The sequence below is a fragment of the Takifugu flavidus genome, chromosome 10 (genome assembly GCF_003711565.1).
Source record: "Takifugu flavidus isolate HTHZ2018 chromosome 10, ASM371156v2, whole genome shotgun sequence".
Classification (NCBI taxonomy): Eukaryota; Metazoa; Chordata; class Actinopteri; order Tetraodontiformes; family Tetraodontidae; genus Takifugu; species Takifugu flavidus.
The window spans coordinates 2,975,001-2,995,281 of record NC_079529.1 but is presented as its reverse complement, the minus strand read 5'-3'; the positions used below and the strand labels follow the sequence as shown (position 1 = coordinate 2,995,281).

General features: G+C 47.8%; 1 protein-coding gene across 1 annotated transcript in view; it reads right to left on the bottom strand.

Annotated features, from left to right (window-relative positions):
* Nucleotides 1–577: 577 nt before the first annotated feature.
* Nucleotides 578–20,281, bottom strand: part of itga8 (integrin, alpha 8) — a 29,841-nt gene continuing 10,137 nt past the window's right edge. Inside the window, exons 10-30 of the mRNA XM_057046492.1 lie at nt 20,101–20,157; nt 19,975–20,027; nt 19,706–19,911; nt 17,602–17,799; nt 13,753–13,798; nt 13,576–13,683; nt 10,487–10,542; nt 10,214–10,371; nt 9,993–10,124; nt 9,807–9,874; nt 9,314–9,461; nt 8,704–8,796; nt 6,350–6,429; nt 5,842–5,922; nt 4,602–4,707; nt 3,520–3,678; nt 2,388–2,504; nt 2,170–2,283; nt 1,974–2,075; nt 1,780–1,902; nt 578–1,701 (exon numbers count right to left, since the gene is read on the bottom strand). Coding sequence (XP_056902472.1) covers nt 1,612–1,701; nt 1,780–1,902; nt 1,974–2,075; nt 2,170–2,283; nt 2,388–2,504; nt 3,520–3,678; nt 4,602–4,707; nt 5,842–5,922; nt 6,350–6,429; nt 8,704–8,796; nt 9,314–9,461; nt 9,807–9,874; nt 9,993–10,124; nt 10,214–10,371; nt 10,487–10,542; nt 13,576–13,683; nt 13,753–13,798; nt 17,602–17,799; nt 19,706–19,911; nt 19,975–20,027; nt 20,101–20,157 — 2,295 coding nt within the window. The 3' untranslated portion in view covers nt 578–1,611. The remainder of the gene's footprint in view (nt 1,702–1,779; nt 1,903–1,973; nt 2,076–2,169; nt 2,284–2,387; nt 2,505–3,519; nt 3,679–4,601; nt 4,708–5,841; nt 5,923–6,349; nt 6,430–8,703; nt 8,797–9,313; nt 9,462–9,806; nt 9,875–9,992; nt 10,125–10,213; nt 10,372–10,486; nt 10,543–13,575; nt 13,684–13,752; nt 13,799–17,601; nt 17,800–19,705; nt 19,912–19,974; nt 20,028–20,100; nt 20,158–20,281) is intronic.

Sequence of the window (20,281 nt, the reverse complement as noted above, 5' to 3'; positions counted from 1 at the left end):
TGTGGTTGTATAAAAGAGCCATAAAAGAGCCCAAGCGTCTGCTTTTTCTAATCAGATGACGTTCAAGAGCAAAGCTGTTGACTCTCTGAGCAGGATGTATGGCACACTGGAGGGATGAACTTTTCTTTTGCATACAATATTCTGTATTTAAAAGAACACATTACAGCTATACTATAAAAAGGATAAACATTAAACGCACTGCCTTACTTGTAACTTGAAATCTAAGCCATCTTTAAAGATAACCCACAGCTTAAATGGATCGGTTTGCATCCTTAATACTGATATAATTAAATAATATAATAATTAATTAGTATAATAGGAATAAAAAACTAAGAATCTAATAAAGAAAAACTCCACTAAAAGGCCACTAACAGAACTGATGTAGCGCAACTGTTGTCTTTCTTTTCACCACAAGAGGTCACTGTCGATCTTCACACGCCGCCTCAGGTTTTCCGTCGCAGCACAAATTCTTCTTCTGTGGTGGAGCCGTCGAGCTCCGAACACTACTGTTAATCTGTTCACCACTTGCACGCTGTTGTGTTGATTGCATGTTGACGCTCGATGTGTGAGTTACATATTATACAAAAAGGAAGATCGCTTTATTCTCACAAAGCTTCACCACATAAAGAAATTCAAACAACACAAACATCTGAACAAACTGCTGAATTACTTGTTTTTTTTCTTTCTACCTGCTTGTGCACAATAATGCCACACTAACATCTGATTAAAAGCTTTAAGATCACTGATGGCAGAGTATAAATCGAAATAATTGCCACCTCAGACTGCACACAGGACTGTTTATTTTAGCTTGTACAGCAAAAAAAGAAGAAAAAAAACCCCATAATAAGTTACTTTTTATTTGTCTTGTACTGAGTTCAAATATTTGCTTTTATATGTTCAGAAATGCTGTCTAATACACCAAATAACCATTTATATACACACAGTGGAAAGCTCTCACAAAAGAATGCCAGTGTAAACAAGCCTCAGTATCATGTAACACTCAAATATTGCACATACATTCATAAATATACATCATCAACTTTGTGCCTGTGTTTATGCGTGTGACTGCCGCCGTGCGCGGGTGTGTGTTTGTGTGTAAAACTGATAATTTTAGGAAAGTTTTTACAGACATTTACGACCAAAGAAAAGATAAAAAAGAACCTAGTCTACAGTAGTGCACAAACACTCACTCACACACACACACACACACACACACACACACACACACACACACACACACACACACACACACACACACAGTGAAGTGTCTCTGTGCCTCTGGCAGGGCACAGAAACATTCATTTACAGACACATTTTAAATGTCATCATCATCATCAGCAACATTCTGATGTATGGACAGTTTACATTGGACAGACTGTGTGTGTGAGATCGAGCCTATAAAGTGTGTTTTGGTCCCCCTCTGCCTGCTGCCGGTCTCCCTCTTTGGACCTTTCGGCCTCCCGCCTGTGCTGTCAGTTACCTCAGCAGGTCCTCAAGTCCGTCAACAGAGGGTCCAAACTCGTACAGATCCCAGATCTGTGTGAGTTGACTCAAAAGGTGCACCTTCTTCTCGTACCCAAGTCCTCCAACCAGGAGCTGCTGTGGGACATCTTAGGCGTCGCCTGTCTGATCAGCAGTCAGCTGCTCCTGGTCCGAAACGTTGTCGTCACCTGGCGGCTTTGCCCGGTCAAAGAACCCGCACTGAAGGGGGGGGGGGGTCACATCACTCCATTAGTATTACAGTGTGAAAGGCACTCCAGAATATGTGCGTGCACCTACCTTCCACATCGCTAAGGTTAGAATGGCGAGCACCAGCAGGCCCAGCAGGATGGCCAGGATGATGACCCAGAGCGGAACCGCGAACGACACGTCAGGCGTCCCCCACAGCACGTGGGTCCCCATCTGCAGGAAGCAGAGACACGGTCAAGCCCTCCTCCTCCCTCAGCGCCTTAAATAAACCCACGTCAGCCTACCGAGGTGGCGCGTTTGGGCAGAAGAGACGGCTGGACGCGGTAAGGCATGGACAGGACCTCGAAGGACACGGTGGAGTTCAGGATGTAGGGGTTATTGCGGTGCTGCCGGGCGAAGGTAAGACTGGTTAGAGGAGCCTTCGAATGGTCATAATGTGAGGGGGAACGAAGGAGAGCGTCATGAAAGGAAGAGCCTGACCTGCAGGAACGTTTGCACCCACAGCCTGGAGCGAATTTTCACCACGGCGCTCTGCCGCCGATCCAAGCGGCCGATCAGACACGTGATCCTCAGACAGGAGACGTTGGTGCAATTCTGCAGGGAAACGGCAGATGGGGGCGGGAGGGAAGGCCCATTGAACCACCGCACGGCTTCCACGATAGGCCTCAGGACAAAAGGTACGATAACACAGGGCTCACCAGAGTTTTGCCGACAGAACCATGAGAGCCGGAGGCGGCTCGTCTGTGGCGCTGATGAGGCGCGCTGGCGTTTCTCAAAAAGCCCAGCAGCTCGGGCGTGTCCTGGACGGAGGAAACCTGCAACGCACATTTCCAGGATGTGACTTTAACACATAAAGGGTCCCGAATCACAACTCTGGCTGACCTGTTAGGCTAGCATCCACAGTCAGACCCCTCCCCCGTTTTTAACATGGGTACATGTGAGAGCTGCTTTTTCCCGCCCTTTCAGCCTCGAGTGAGAACACAGACGTGACGCTCATGTCTGGATCCGTGTGTTTGGAGTCATAGCAAGCTAACCTAGCTAGCAGCAGGTGGAGCAGAGTCGCAATTGACGAATTCCCTCCATTTATCCGATCTATCCCAGCAGCCACTGTGTCAGAGGCAGGCGTAACCCCTAGAGAGGTCATCAGTCCAACACAGGACACACACGCACACACACACACACCAATCAATCATTCACACACGCACACCTAGGGGCAAGAGTCTTGCAATCAATCTAATGTGCTTGTTTGTGGACCGGGGAGGTTTTTGACACCTCCCCGCCTCCTAAATGGTAAAAGCTGTCGTGTTTTTCCCTTTTTTGTCCAATCAAATATAGATGTTACGCTCAAACACACTGGAAAATCATTCAGAAATGGGGGAAAGGGGACACCAAGAGTGTCCAATTTTGTTTTCACGAATGATTAGTGCCTACAACGTTTCGCTTGCAGCCATAATTGTGCACTTTAAAAAAAATAAAAGTATGTTTTCTTTTCAAATTACACTGCTGATCATATCACAAAGATTTGGAAACTATTTCATCTCTGATTTCTAATAATAAGCACAACACGTCATCCAGCCCAAGAATGTCAGGAGCAGCCAGAACGATGGGTACAATTATGTTTCCACCGCTCAGGTTCAGATGATGGAAGCCTGATTCAATGAACCGACCGCTGGCAGCACAATAAATAAAACAGAGTCTGTGGTTTGATCCTATGAAAGTCTATATTTTATACATGCAAGAAAATTGAATAGTACGCAAGAAATGTAGAATAAAGCATGTTTGTTTCCACAGTAGGCAGTGTTTAAAATGTGTGGTTTCAGTGTGTGTTACCTGGAGGCCGAGCGGGTTGAGGCTGTTGTTTGTCTTGCAGCTAATCGGGCCGTCGGTTTGAATCTCCATGGCGTAGAGCAGGTTCTGGTCACGGAAACGGGACGGCCAGCCAACCTGGAGCTGGGCCTCCTGAATGCTGCTGGGCCCAAAGTTATGGAGCTGGAGATGAGAAGAAAGTAGCAAACGTGGTGATGTCTGGTATTTTATTAGCGGTTCCCCAGTGGCGAGGCTATAATAAGGTTACCATAACAGTGGGATGATGACACCCACCACCTGTGCTCTCGTTCCAACGCTACAGTCTCACTGGAGACTGAAATAGAAGACGAGTAACGTCCACGGCATCACCTGGCCCGAGACTCCCAGTTCGATGTGAAACTAAGTGGATTATAAACACAAACGAACCATCAACTCGCCGCTTCCTCTCCACCTATTCTCTCCACGTCTCTGTCTGGCTCTCGCGCACACACATTAACACTGAAGAAAGACGCCCAAACAGGACGCGATCCCCGGTGCTGCAGGGCAGGAATTCTGCAGGAATAAAACCCCGTCCCTCTCTAACTGGGAGCAGCTGCCTACTGGGAAAAGTGCCGCACATGAAAATGATTATGAGCTGCAGCAGGACAGGGCCACACTGCCGCGACCCCTCTCTACGGACCCTTTAAAACAAAAGGAAAGCCCAGATTGCAGATGCAACTCTGCACATGTGGGTGTTTTTTTTGGGGAGGGGTGGTTCTCAAGCTTGTCTGCCAGCCTCTCTCCATCTCTAAATCTTTAATCCCCAACGGGACCTTGTTTTACCCTCACAGTTATTACTCATTTACCCTCTTCCCTCCCACCTCTCTGCTCCCGTCCTTCCCCACTTTTTTCCCGCCTTCACAGCAGTAATTACTCCAGAACTGAAGACCTTTGATCAGCCAGAGCTGAATTCTTTATAGAGCTACTGTTCTGCTTTTACCAAATTGATTTAGTTTCATTTACAACTGACTTTTCTGCTCGTCTGCACAACAGCAAAAAGAGCGTTGAATCTCTTCATCACTCGCTCCCTCCTTTCCTCCCACAGAGCCGAGATGCTGGGCATTTACCTCATAGATGTGCGTCACTTGTGGCCCCACTTCGTCCTCTTTAACAGGCTTCTCTTTGGGCTCCCAGCGAGGGAACGGCAGCACCACCTGAGAGGGATGAGACACCCTGACAAGAGAGGAGAGAGAGCGCCGTGACACTCTAGAGCTGCTCAAATGGGGCAGAAATCACCGTTGAAACACGATTATTTTGACTGGAAATTCAATTGAAGATCTAGATGCCATTATCCGGGACGCACCGACATGCTATTTAATTAGGGTACTTAGTCTGGTCCAAGTCCACTCATGCCTACTGCATAAAACAACGTTTTTATCTACAGCAACGACTAAATTGAGCTAGCAGGTTAGCTTCCAACATACCAACATCCTAGTAGATGTGCCAATAGTTTTAATCATAACAGAGGAGTGGTTTATTTTATTATTTTTACCATTTTAAAACATTCCAACTGTTTCACTAATCAAACATCTATTTCAAATTGGGATATTTCTGAAAGTCACCTGGATCGTTTCCTGATAATGTAAGGCTTTTTAAAAATTATTATTGTGAGTCTCTGGGCCACAAAACTGACCAGAAATTGTAGTTTTTATGGAAACGTTCCACTGCTACAGAGGCATGACTCTTGTATACTGAGAACTGTGTCCTTCCGGACCACAACAACGGCTATACCAATTAAGGGCTTTAAGTGTTGATCTCTGAATTTTATTCAACTGAAAAACAGATTCGGAAACTATTCTGAGCATTCAGTCTGAACTTAGTGGGCCAAAGTCGTTAAGGTTGGAGAAAATAATAATATTAATGATAATAAAAACCCCAAGAAGACTTCTTAAGGGAAGGTGAGGTCAGCTGAGTCAGGGCGGCTTTAGCAACACAAACACAGGACTCATCTGTCCTCGTCTCCCTCATCCCAGGTCCTCTTGTGTTTACATGTCACACTGACCACACCCAAACAATGCCGAGCGTGAATCCAAGCTCTGAAGTCTGCGCTCGCGTGCGCGTGTGTTTATTCGTGGGCACACGGGTGTCCGCGAACATGTCAAAGGCCCATATGCTCGTGATTAGCTCAAATATATTTCTAGTTCTGTCTCTTCATGCTGTTTTCCATCCGTATGTAAACAGGCTGCACGTATTTAAACATCTGAGGCTGCGCCTGATGTCCTGCAAACACCCGAGAAACGTGGGCTGCAGCCGGATCGGAGGCGGACGAGGCGGCAGGACGCCGCGCTGTCTCACGTCCCCACTCACCCGCGTAGATCCAGCTCAGCCACGGCAGCGATGGTCAGGTTCAAACTGACGAGGTTGCTGTGAGGCTCGTCTTTGTTGGAGCTGTGGAGAGATTCTCAGGGTTAGAACCCAAAACCCCCAAATATATTCTGTGTCTGCTGACACGTTTAAGGAGGCCGCTGAGAAATGTAAGCAAAACCGGCGAAACAGCCGAAGTTTTATGTTCGCTTGACTCCAAGTAGACGTTCGGCGAGACGCCGGCTGACATTTAAGTGTCTCTGTCTGGTGACGTGATGTATTAAACGATGAAGCAAACAGAAAGCATGTTGTGCAGAGCTGGTTTCCTCTCTGGAGTTCCTCAGGGCTAACTGGCTTCTCATATGTGGTGAGTTTGATCAAACCGCATTCAGAGATGTGATGGGGGCAGACATGAAAGCTATTTACATGGTTCAGGAGAGGAGACAAAGAGCGCTCTGTGCGTGTTTACGGGGACAGGGGAGCTACGCCCCAGAGGCCGTGGGTGCGTCACCTGTGGATCTGCATCGCAAAGCCGATCATTGGCCCCACGTCTTCCAGCCGCTGGATGGAAAACCTCAAACCGACAGTCAGCTGGGCAGCGGTGCGGCAGAGGAGGAGGGATGAGGCGCAGGAACATGTGTGGGGGACAAGGAAGACAGTTCCAGAGAGAGACAGAGGAAACAAGACACATCTGTGAATCAAAGGCAACACCGTGTTCAATGTGCAGTAGTTAAATGGCATGGCCGTGTAAATGGCATTCTCTCATTGTTGCACCATATAGCCTGAAGGTATGCTCTGTGTGTGTGTGTGTGGTGTGTGTGTGTGTGGACACGATCCAGACAACACACTTAAAAGCTACAGTTTGGGTTCACGTCTCTCTCCGGTTTAAATCCTCCGTCTCCCAGGTTAACTCAAAACACGTGGCGGACGACTCCATCACTCACTGTATGACAAAGTGTGTGTGTGTGTGTGTGTGTGTGTGTGTGTGTGTGTGTGTGTGTGTGTGTGTGTGAGAGAGACACTCAAGTGCCCCAGGACAACCGCTCAGAGCTCACATGATCCAGAGAAAGAAATGACGACACGCAGACTTCACGAGGCGGGCCGGCGGGGGGCGGTGGGGGTGGGGCGTGGAACTACAAAGACAGGCCATCTTTATGGGACACATTAGAGAGAGGCTGGAGGAGAAGAGCCAGACGGGAAAGATCTAAAGTGGACACGATCATCTGCAGAGACCGGACATCCCAAAAGGGTTGCGTCTCTCAGGGGGAGCGAGGGTGCGCAGATCTGCGCGTGTCCACGACAACTGTCGCTCCAGTCGGGGGCCACCGTCCTCCACGGCCGCAGTTCCTAGGGAGGAATGCTGGGGGTGGGGGGTGACGGTTTGGGAAATCTCCCATAGGGACAGTTCACCGCATAAAGCTGTCACTGTTTGGTACCGACTGCAACAAATAAAGTTTCAACAGACTTTGTTGCTGTGCAGACAGAAGCTTCTCAGCGGCCCCAGACGATGTGACACACAGCCGTATTTATTTTATTTCTTAGACAAGTTTATCCTATTTCACTGAAAATCCAAACAAGCACTTTTGACCACACGACCACTCGGATGAGACTGAATTTGTACTTTCAGGATACCTTTCTTTGGTATTTGGTATTAATTCCAATAAAGGCAGAACATAACTGCAGCTGCTTCCACACAAAAACAGGGATCAGACACTGATTCTAATGAATATTACAGGATATAATGTGGAAATTCCAGACCTCCGTCCTGTGGCAAATTAAAATGCCTTGTTTTTTTTAAATCAGCTTGTTTCCATTAAATACAGTTATTTTAATTTTAATCAATAAGTCTTCTGCAAGAACAAAGGCAGGAAAGGTTTTAAACTCAATGTGGTTATCAAGGTTTTTTATTTGCATATTGGGTGTCTGGATGGGAGCATGGCTTTAACCCGATCGTCTCCGCATAATAGGACCCCCCCTTCACGGTCAAGGTCATTAATAATAATCCTCCTCAGTCATTATTGATTGCAATCAAACCTTTGAAATATGCTAAATCCAGCCGTCAAGGCCTAATGAACTGTAAAGTGGAGGTGTGTGTGTGTGTGTGTGTGTGTGTGTGTGTGTGTGTGTGGGGGGGGGGGTCAAAGTGTTAAAAAGACGTGCAAGAAACCATATCCGGTGCTCTTAGCAGGAGAGCGCCGCAGCAGCTGTGATGAGAGCGACTGAGAACATGAGTCAGGCCGGGTGTGGGGGTATGTTCTGCATAAGCTCTGAGAGTCCCGAAAGTCCGGTGGGGCAAGCCGAGTTAAATATGGGAAACATCTGGACGGCTGGGGGGAGCAGGCGCACACGCACGTGTACGCGCACACACATTTACGAGTACTGTTTAGTTTTTGGGGGGGGGTGTCCTCCCCTAAAAGTGAAACAGGATCACATAATTGATTTATCAGTAAGGCCCTGTGTCACCTCCAAATGCACCGCTATGCCGACCTTGACACTGTCATGGTACCACATGTACACACACACACACATACACCCCCACACACCCCCACACACACATCAGCATGGTGGGATTTCATGTAGGAAAGGACGGCTCTCGAGTCTACAAATCCTCGGCTTCCTGCATGTGTCAGCTATCCAAGAGGTTATTATTATTACACAGCGCACACACACTTGTGCCCACAAACACACACTGGGGTGGAAGTGTGGTCTCAGGAGTGTGTGGAATGCGGGCCAGGACGATGATCAACAATCACTGTGAAGCATCAGTCAGTCTAAATTGAACCTGAGCAGCTCTGGAGTCTCAACATGTGCTTTGGAGAGTTGGTGAAGGTGTGTGTGTTTGTGCTTCGCCGTGCCAAAACTCACCTCCGTGCCGGCCACCATCGGGTTCCCCAGGTCACACACCACCATCCTGGAGTCATTGACCGTCTTGTATTCACAGTCAGGCTCAGACAGAGCCTGGGGAGGAGGAGGAGAGGGAAAGGATGAGGCTGTGAGCGGATGAAAGTGACTAATAGGGCGGACTGGAAGCGAGATGGGAGCGAGATGGCAACAACAGGGCGGGAAGTGTGTCACCATCAAAGGGAGGCGGGGGGGGAAAGGAGGATGAATGCTCTGATAGTAACAACCTCATCAATCAAGGAGTCTCATTACACACTCATTACCTCTCTCTCTCTCTCTCACACACGCACACACACACACACACACACACACACACACACACGCAGTTGACCCAGTCTGTTTCTGTGGTCACTAATGTAGCTTGTAAATCATAATGGGGACTTCTGGTCTGATGCCAGTAAAGAATTCCCTGCTGATCGCCCCACTTTAATCATCCACACAACCGCGCGAGACACAACAGGATGTGATGGCGTTCTGTGACTGCAGCCTCAAATGGCCCGTGTAGCAACAATCGGTGCGTGTCTCTGTTCTCAGTGTCCCTGTGTGAGATCTCGGACAGCGTGCGGCTGTGCACCTCCGCGCTGCGCTTCACCCCGATGTAGTCGGCCTCTGGCGGGATCAGGGCGTGCAGCTCCGCCTCATAGGCCCCCTCTCCTCGGTTCACTGCGGTGATGGTCAGCAGGACGGGGTTATCGTCTCCGATCAGCAGCTCTGAGCGGTCCCTGCGAAAAGGGAACGGGTTCACTCACTCAAAAGGAACTTCGCTGCACTAACGAGACCCTCCAGATCTTCTTCTGTGGTTTCTGGTAAAATTCAGTTGAGAAATTCTGCCAGTGGTTCAAGGAATAAAAAAAAAAAAGACCACCGCAACAATGTGCGCGTGTGTCAGGGTGACGGGATGTTTGTATAATGCTGTCATGGAGATATGGCACAGCTGGAAACTCCACAAAGGGAAGGCTTATTCTCACTCTCGCACGCACACACACACACACACACACACACACACATGGAGTTTCAGTCTAAACTTTTCTCTCTCCGTGAAGACAAGGGCGGAGGTGAAGCCTTACATGGTGGCAGAGAGCTGGAGGTCGGGGATGCAAACGTTGTCGTCGCCGCAGTCGAGGAGGATGTAGGCCTGAGAGGAAGAGGAGCAGAGGGGAGGGAGGTGACCAGGAGGAAGGTGTGGCGTATATGAACCCCAATATAGATGCAGGCGTGTTCAAAAACTTCATTCAAAAGCTCCAAGAACTTACTTGTTCTTGCAGGAAGGTGCTGCTGTAATGGTTGAGGATGGGAGGGAGGTCCTGGCCGTGAGAAGGCGGAACCAAGCTGTAGTTCAGCGCCAGCGAGATGGGGCTGAGCTTGTCCCTGAACTCATCATCCTCCTGAGAGTGTAAGAGAAAATGAAAACGTTCAAACTGTTTCCTGTGTCACTTGATCAGGGGGGTTTGTTCTGTTGCATCTGTGCGCTCACTTTCAGGTAAATGGTGTGTGTCGAGCATGCACGTGGGCGTCTGTGACCCAGTCGAAGGAGCATCGTGCGTTGGGGCTCCTGGGTGTCCAGGAACAGAACCCTCTTAACCCCGCCCCTCACTCCCTTCAGCCAGTCCAGCTGCAGCTCTGCTCTCAGGTCTGTGCAGAGGAGAAAGGAGACGTTAAAGCCTGTCTTGACCCCTTTATGCCTGGCAGTCCAATATTTAGGAGTAAAGTTCCATTTGAAAGGAATTGAGTGGGATCGTCTGCTCACCTACAGAAGAGGGGATCCCCACTCCGCTCACGGATGCACACACGTCCACTTTCAGGCTGCAGAAAGACAAGGCTGCGATCACACATGCTGTCGACGGCAGCATTACACACTCGCTCACCAGAAATGCTCCTCACGAGTCCCCAAAGAATGTGTCTTTCATTGGACGGTTTCGGATGCAATAACAATTCAAATCAGTGCACAATAAATTCTGTGGACGTGGAGGAAAGCGGGTTGTTTTGTCAGTTCTGGCTGGCAGTGAATGCAACACAGTTGGAATTGTTATGAAGATCATTTTAAAAGGGGTGGGGCAGTGCCATAGCAGATTAGATTAGGGTGTCGCAGGCTGGGTCCATTTAGGTCGCATTTTTAACCTAATAAAATGCAAAGCAGGGCACTCTCGCGCTCCAAGGGACGCTGGGAAATCCCCCTCAATTAGAGAGGCAGACATGGGAGACTGGGAAGCCCTGTTGCATTTCCCATATGGTTGTTTGTCTAATTGTAAGCGTGCACATTATCACATCTGTAATCAGGAACAGGAAAGAGACTCCCACACAACGGAGTCAGAGCTGCTAAAATCCGAGTGAGCCGGCGAATTCATGCCCCAGTTTTTAACGCCGAAGCTTCAGCGGTATGAGGTAACGGACAATCATCAACATCAAAACAACACAGATGTTGCAGATGTTTTGTGTGTGTTTGGGGTTAATTAAAACTATCTGAAGACACTCTGATGATGATGATGATGATGATGATGATGATGATGATGATGATGATGATGAACAGTTTTCCCTGCATCATAAATATGTGTTGCAGGTTCCTGTTCTAAAAATTACTCCCGGTGGACGCTCTGAAATCTGCAGGTGGTTTGATGAATGTGTTATATATAGTGTGTGTGTTTGTGGGGGTGTGTTTTGGGGTTCAAGCGTTACTCTAATAAGCAGTGTGTGTCGAGCTCAACTGTATCGAGCGCGGAAATGACCTCCATTTTACTGACAACAGCTCGGGCCTGCGGGTTGTAATTACTGTATACGATTTTCCCAAAATGCATCTCCGCCTGGCGTCCCGACACGCTTCTAGCAATCGTTCTCTGCACACACACACGCACACACACGCACACACACGCACATCCCTTCCTCCACAGCTGCAGTAGTCCTAGTCAATCATTGGCCCATGTGACCCCAGTTTGTGCCGCTGACGTATCACCATAATTCACACAGATAATTTATCTCCTTTCCTCTCCTCCAATTTCCCAGCAATCTTTGAACTCGTTTTTGGTCTCTTGGGTGCAAAACGACTATAGTAGAACAACATTTTCTGCATAGTTTTCCACACATTTGCACATCCATCATATAAACAGACATCATTAGCTCTGGAAAGGAAGTTGCGGGTGTTTGTTTATTGGTTGGTTGGTTTATTATTTAGAGTGATGATGTGGAAAAAAAATACAGGGTAGATATAGTGGGAGGATGGGAAACGAGCCGAGATAGAACCTATTAAAATTTGGTGGGGCTCTGGAAAAAGGGGCGGATCAAGGAATTCTAATTTAAGGGGAAGGATAAGTAATTATGTTGCTCAGTACCTGACAAGTTTCACTTGATTACTCACTAAACTAAATCACTACATGGGTGTTGTCATGTTCAGCTCCTTGCTAATATGCTGAGGCAGCAATCAGGAATAAGATGGAAGCGTCACTGGGAGTGCGGTCACTCATTTTTAATAAAGTTATAGGCTTTCCAGACATCACTGGGTTATTTTACTGACACTTAATCCTGTGATTAAGATCTGATGGAATCAGTGGATCCAGCTTGGGCTACCTCCCACAATGCATTTCTCCAAATGTCATCACCCTTCACTTTCTCTCTCTCTCTCTCTGTATACCTCCAACCCTGTGACCAATATATTATTACAGCTTATTGAACCAAGTAAAATTTTGTTTTACCAGAATTCCACAGTTTAGAGCTCTCTGTCAATCTGACCAATGTTCTGTTGGTTTTCTTAGCCGCTGCCAACACTTGTGCCACCACAGACGGGGCAGCTGGCCTGCCCTGGGTTCTATTCTAAACCATGAAGACCCACAGAAACAAAACTGAACTACGCAAATGTGTCGAGCGCTGCAGAGTCCTGCAGATATGCTTTTAAGAGGTGATGTTGCAAATGATGCTTTCGGTCATGTTTCCTGCAACACACACATTCATAAAAACACACAATCAACTTTGTGTGTTTGTGTTCATGCGTGTGGTTGCAGTTTGGACCGGCTCTCACTTCCTCAAGTGTTGTTTGAGGGTTTAAACTTGATTTTAAGGTGAAGGTTGGAGTTTAGTTTGGGTTTAGATGGAGTTTGGGGTTGTAATGGTTAGGATTAAGATAAGGAGCTTGGGAATGCATTATGTCAATAAGATACAAGTACAAACATGTGTTTCTTTTTATGATAAATTAATGCTTTTAGAAAGAAAAAAGTGGGGACAGAAATGTGTGACCAAAAAAATAAATAAAACAAGGTCAAACAAACACTTTGTGAGGACTTTTACGAACATAATGCATTCCTCGGCTCTTTACCCAAACCCTAACCATCCCAACTAACCCCCTGACACTAACCTTAACCTAAACCCAATTCCAACTCCAACCTCAAAAGCAAGTCTTAACCCTCAAGCTGTCCTTTGAAGTCGGGAGAAGAGAGAATGCCGCCAGAATGTCCTCACTTCCCCAAAATGTGGGTCGTTAACAGGAGATAAATGTAAGACTACCAGAAAACAAAACCAGAATCACTAAATCACGAGTTAGAGACTTCCTCTGATGCCATTGTCGCCACAATTAAATGCCTCCTGGAAATGGGTGGGGGGTGGGGGGGTGACACAGCTGGGAAACATTATAACACTTTGTGGAATTGAGAGGAAACATGGCCGAGAAGAAAAAAATATTATAAATTCTTTAGAAAGAAACAAACCCATCTGCCTCCTTACTTCTGGCCTACATGTTTATTTTTTGTATAAAATCTTATAATCCTTAATTTGTATACATCCACTGGAAGCATGTGAACCAGACGGCAGTGAGGTGTTAATGTTTAGTCAAGATGGAGTCGAGCTGTCTCCTACCAGGTCGCCATGATGTCTGTTTGAGGCAGATGACACTGTCGGTCGTCGGGGTTCAGAACTCTGGGGATCAGGTCCATGGAAGCTTCAGCAGAAACCACAGCCCGAGACCTGAGCACACAAACGCACCCGTGAGAACCGGAAGGGGGGTGAGATGAGACGCGTCGCTTCCTTCCTTACCTGTAGACCGAGACCTCGCCCGAGCCGAATGCCCCCACGATTAAATCTGCAGGAGAGAGACGGAGAGTGTGGAAATCATCAAAGAGTGGCACAGATGGGAGCCATCTCAACGCCTCCGCCGAACCTCATCAGACTCAGATGTGTGTGCCGATCTCATTTTCTGGGCATAAACAGTAAAAAACAGCGTTCCCCTTTATTGCTAATCCTTGAAATTGTGCGCCCGTGTGTGTGTCCTGCGAGGACCTGTGAATTCCAGCGCCATGACAACACCCCCAATCAGGTTTTACTGAAGAACCTTCCCCAGGGGCCTTGGGGCAGGAAAGGCCCTTAATTGAAAGCTGCTCCAAAACTCGTCTATATTAGATTTTATTTGTTTGTTTCGAGGGTTTTGGTGATGAACGCACACTTTTAAATTGGCTGTCTGGGTTTAAAATACAGAAGTGTTTAATAGCTGTGGTCGAGGGACTCACACAATTAAAGCGCGCGCACACACACACACACACACACACACACACACACACACACACCACACACACACACACACACAGGCACACGCACAGTGCTGATTTAAACAATGTGAAATTGAAAAGCCTTAATTGAGACTGCAGCAAGATTGGATTGTGATTGAAATGAAGGCTTCCCTAAAACGAGTTCCTCCAGAGGAAAAGGAGAATTCAGGTAATGGGTATTTATTTTTTGCAGTTGTGCTTTATTTTGCTTCACGCCTTTATCCAGGCCTGGAGTCTGATAGAGCAGCCAGGAGCGTCAGCTTTCCAAAACACCAAAAACCTGCAGTTATTAAAATTTACCAGGACGGGAGGAAACACACTCCTGCCGGATTTACACGTCATTCGCTGCGTCTTTCCTCCCTTCCATAGCCAATAAGAAAGGAACTAATTGAGTCTGAGAGAAGCACATCTGTTTCAGCCTCTGGCTGCCGTCACTCAGCCCCCCTAAAGCTGCAGCATTAGATGTTTAGGCCCCTGTCCTTCCTCCACGCGGGCCACAGAGTCTCACTGAGTGTGTTTTGTGTGTAAAGCCACCAGCAGAGGAAAAGGACAGTTGGGAGACAGCTGGAAATGTGCAGGAAAGAGAGGGAAATAACAATAGGAGCAAGAAAGTAGGACAGCTGATAACAAATTTGGCCTGAACTAGAATGTGGTAAATCCATCAGGAACTGGTTCCAGGAGAGTGAGAAGTGGCAAACTGGGGCTGCTGGACTCCAGGTCCGATTCCAGTTCCATCCCTTCCACTTGTGTGTGTTTCTGTGTGATGAATCTTCTCTGCCAAGGCTCCTCTGGGGTCAAGCGTGCGCGTACGCGTGAGCGTGGCTGCAAAATCAAATAACGGCCCACTTTTCCTTTTCCTAACGCTCCGAAAAGCTCGCCTGCCACTCTTGATTTGAGGCGAGTTTGGGTTTCCAGGGAGTCGGTGGACACGCGTGGGCTAACAGACGTTCACTGGTGGAGGGTCCAGTCCCGGTAACTGAGCCCCTTTTGCTGATGGTGTCTGTCTGAGGCTGTGAAAACACAACCTCCACCGTTTTAGAGTTTAGACAGACTGTCAAGCCGTGCTGCCGACCCTGAATGCCTGTTTGGCTGCAGGGAACCAGCCTCTGCCATGAAAGGCCAAAAGGTCAGTCGCACTGGTCGGAAAAAAACAAAACAAAACAGAAGAGAGGCAGATTTGAGAGGAAATGGAGCATTATCTCATTTTTAGATTCATAAATGATATTTTTAAGCTATTCGGTAACTTGATGCATGTGTTTAATTGTGCTGACAGAGGAAATGGGCCGCAGCGAATGTGAAGGATCAGCCGTGCGTGGCTTGATTTAAAAGCACACCAGAGGTATAAAACCACAAAAAAGCTCCTCTAACTGTGTCTGATTTGACTGATTTTAAACTGAAATCGTATCCAGGAAACATCGAAGATTAAAGTAGCAATAAAATTTTCACCTTCTTGCCAACTGACTGTGCCGCCTAATGACGCCCCCCCCCGACTAGCAGACGTCGAACCATCGACCTTGACAGGTCTCCAAATCAACCAGAGCCCCGCGTGATTGACTGGTAACAAACACTGTCGGTTTTTGACCTCTGACCTCCTGGCTGAACCTGAAATGCACCCCAAGGCCATTTAACCCCCATCCAATACACAGCTGACCCCAACTTCATTCAAGCCTCTCCCACATTTTTCCAATGGGAAAAAAAAGACGCCCAACTTATCCGATAGTAGGAAGGATAAAAAAAAACATTAAGAAATAAAACTAAATAAATAACATCAGTGTGTGATCTGTCTGCTAAAACACACCCTGGCAGATGTCACCCGCTCACTAATGAACCTGTAAATCAGGGTCTAATTTCAGAACATGCTAAATATTTAATTAACATAAACTCTCTGAAGTGGATTTTAAAAGCAGACCCCCCCCCCCCAGCATAACCGAGTTTCCTACCATAAATGGATTTCTGTGATATTTATGACATCTCTTTAAAAAAAAGCCAGTTAAGGCTAAAAGCGGAACTTAATCACCATCCATCTTTTCCGTGCTCCTGAAGCCCGACGACATCTGACGGGGACGTGAGCATGTGGCTGCTGTTACAGGCCTCCCAGACGCCTCTCGCAGTCCCCTGACAGAGCTGATCAAACGTATCTGCCCCCTTTGAACGGTGTGACTTTACTACCGTCCTAACGACGCTGCGAGCGCGCGCGCGTGCTCCACTTCCGCCAGCCGGCTCGCTAATGACAGACGACGCAGGTCCTGCACCATTTGCCTGCGCATGTTTATGCGGCTTGTGTGTGTTGGCTGGAAGCTCTGCCACCCGTGAGTTTTCTGCTCCGCTACCTCCTCCCAGAGGACCTCCACAGGTCTTGGTTTTCAACCTGCCCTGTTTCGTGTGTAGTTACTGTATCGTGTTTTGAAATCCGGCGCTTCTGATTTGTGGCGGGCCTGCGCAGGGTCAGGCACTGACCCCGGGCCTGGCGCAGGCTCAAGACACACTTTCAGGCCGGCAGTGAAACGGTTCAACAGCCGCGCGTTTGTGCATATTTTCCCTTGATATCTTGTTTGTGGAATGAAGAAATCTGTTATTATAGCCAAGTGAAAAGGAATAGGAGAAAAGGCAGTGGGGGTAAAGAAAAGCAAAGAAAAAGGTGAAACTAAACAAATTCCCCTTTTCAAGCCTTTAATCTGTACGAGCCCAGAGCCAGGACAACACTGGCAGAAGACGGCGCCTGCTTCTCTTCACATGGATTTTCATTTCTCAACCATAAATCTCAAGAAACGGCTTCACGCTCAGACAAATACGCCTCTTTTTCGGCATCTGTACGACTGAAGTGAAGGTTTCTATTGTTGGAAAGTCGGTGAGTAGGTGGCACCGAAAGAAAGAATGTGTTTCCGGGGAATTTGATTGAAATCCTCTTTGTCGACTCAGTTTTGGGGGGATTTGAACCCGGGGGCTGGTGCGTCTGGCAGACTGGAACATGTGGATAAGGTATTAAAATCTTTCATTCTCTCAATCTTGCGTTTTCTCTCCCACTCGGACACTGTAATTCCCGAGAGGATGGAAGCAGTAGCCGTCCGCTGGCACTCTTCCCTCCACCCAATTCAACCAGCTGATGACTTTAGCAGAGAGGTGGGGAGGAGGTAAGGACTACACAAAACACCGGGATGGTAGCAGAGGGGGGCGCGTGGAGGGAAATCTGAAATGTGGAGGTCAAGTTGACAGGCAAGCGAGAGCGTAACGAGAGGAGCTGGAAGGAAAAGTGAAGAAGGGAAGGAATGCAGGTTGAAAGAATTTTAAACAGAACACTGGGAAAAACACAGAGACGGACTGATGTGTTTAGCATATTTACCAGGATACTTATTATTGTCCAAGTCTTGGCCTCCTCGCAGCGTGAACCCATATCCTGAGAGACCCCCGGCACGGCTACGGGCTGCTCTCAGCTCCTGGCTCAGCCTCAGGCCTTGCGCGGCTACGTTGGGGTGACCGTTATATATCAGTACTCTCCCTCCACGCTCCTCTCCTCCAAACGGGCAGCCGACCGCCACGTCTGCGGTGATGACAACGGACACATGGAAGGTTTAGATATCAACAGGTTTAAAGCTCCTCTGAGACAGATGAAAGTACCTCTGCATTTGTTTTACTCATCCGTTGCTCAGATTTGTGGTTACGCAGTACTGTATGTTAGAACAAAACAGTTTTTTTTAAAAACTAGAAGCTTTTGAGTTCATCAAGCTAGAGCCGGGGTATCCAAACCCAGTGTTGACCTGGTAGGTCAGGAACCCCTGGGACTGGGTTTGGACTACCCTGATTTGGCGAATCCATATCCAAGTCAGGCTCAAGTGTTACTCAGTTCATTCCTGGGTTGTATCCAAACCACACAGCAAACGTTTTGAGCTATGTTAACAATCATGCAAAGTATTTCCATTGTAATCCAAATCCAGGCCCAGTTGCACTGAGGGAGCTGCTGATTGGCACAGTGATGCCATGAAGGGCTTACACGAAGCATTAACTGTCGTGATCCAGTCCTACACAGCAGTGCGCCAACTGTTTTTGATGCTAAAAGCTAATTTTAGCGCGCCTGCAACTCCCATATGCTGTCGGTGAAATGCGAACAAACAATGGAACATGTCAGCTCATTAGCGAGGATTAGAGAGGCTGCGTTCTGTCAAGCATGTTATTTTCCCTGCATTTCCTGTCTTCAGGCATTGCCTGGCAGTTTCAACGACGACCAATCGCAGCCAGCTCTTAAAAAAAACCCCAAAACATGTCGCTGAAATCATCGGGACCGCGTCCACGCGCTGCCGCCATCAGATCTGAGCGATGGCGGTCTGTGAAAACAAGCAAACATCACCGCCGCTCTCACTGTGTCTTTCCCGAGGACCGAAAATGATCTCCGGCTGAGACGTCGTCATGTGAACGTAGGTCCAAATGTTACACAAATGTTACACACTTCAGCACCTGCCCTGACGAAGCAGATCGCACCCACATTAAGTGGAATAATTCTGACCTCGGCGTGGCCAGACAGGACTAATGAGAGTATCTTTGTCATTACTGTAACTGTCCAAACACCTCTGGACATCCTGTTTGTCTCAGGACCCCCCCCCAACTCTGCCTAAACAAGTAGTTCCACATGAAGTAGATTGCGGGAGGATAAGTGCAACCATGTGTGCATGGAGGCACATACATGTGCCTGTGTGTCTCTGTGAGTCCATATGCACGTCCTTGGGTACGTGCACGGAACCCAACAGCTACGTGAAAAGTTGTGCAACGAACACGCCGACATTTGAGAACAGGTTTGCGGCGGTGGTTGTAAGCAGAAAAGACTGAAAACTGCAAGTTTCCTCGGTGACCTCCAGGAATAGTGACATCATCTTCGAACGCTGACGGTCTCCGTGGTCTCTCAGGCTGCACCGCCGGTCCTCAGAGACCAGCGCAGCCTAACGTGATTGATGTCTCCCATGCTAGGAAATGCTTGGGATCGATCCAGAGGTCATTGATCTGCTGTTTAAAGGGCTTAAAAAGGTGGGAGAGACCCGAAACAGGGTGACAGGTGTCACACGGAGACCATAATGTACATCATTTCCCTCATTTGTAAAGCATTTTTGCGTGCGTGTGTTTGTGCACGCGCGTGTGTGTTTTATCCATGCGAGGATAAAACAAACATACAAAAGACAAATTAACTTAAAGCTCGAAGAGGGGAAGTTTGAGATGATGTTATCTCTCTGCACATCTGGTGAGTTAAAAATAACCCCACTACACACACACACACACACACACACACACACACACACAGATGAAACCTCTCAATGCCACTTCCTTATTGGCTGAAGAGCTAAGCATTATTTCAAGCAGCAGCTCCTGCTAGGATTTCCTCAACCGGAGACAAAACACAAGACACACAACTTTCATTAGAAGGATCCCCCCACCCCACCCCCTCTTTTTTTTCTGCTCACCATTGTATCCATCCTGGTTGAGGTCGCCCAGAGGTGCTATAGCCGTCCCGAAGCGGCCGAAGGTGTACGTCCCCGTCAGCGGAACAGGATCGGAGAAGGTGAGTGGGGACAGCTGCAGGTACAGGTACACCTTGCCCACCTCTCTGGGATAGCTCTCAATTTCTCTCTCCATGTAGAGGGGGGCCCCCACCAGAACATCGTCCGTCCTGGAAGGTTTTAAAGTTTAGACGGAGGAAAAAAGAGATTCTAGCAACTTCAGGAAGACTTACCCGTCTCCATTCAGGTCGGCGACAGCCAGAGAGTAACCAAAGTAGGAGGCCATCTGCTCGGACATGGTATATTATACAAAAATGTAACTGGGATGGATGCTAGCTGGGATGGGTGGCCAATCCTACCTGTTCCCCTGTGAAGTTCTGGATGAAGGTCATATTGGTGGAATTGATCATCGCCACCTGAACCATGAACGGTGTGACAGACAACACAGCAAACACAAGCACGGATCAGCAACATGAAGGATTCCACTAATATCTGAAAATAAAAATAAAAAGTTCCCTTCTTGCCCTCGCCCTGCCCCCA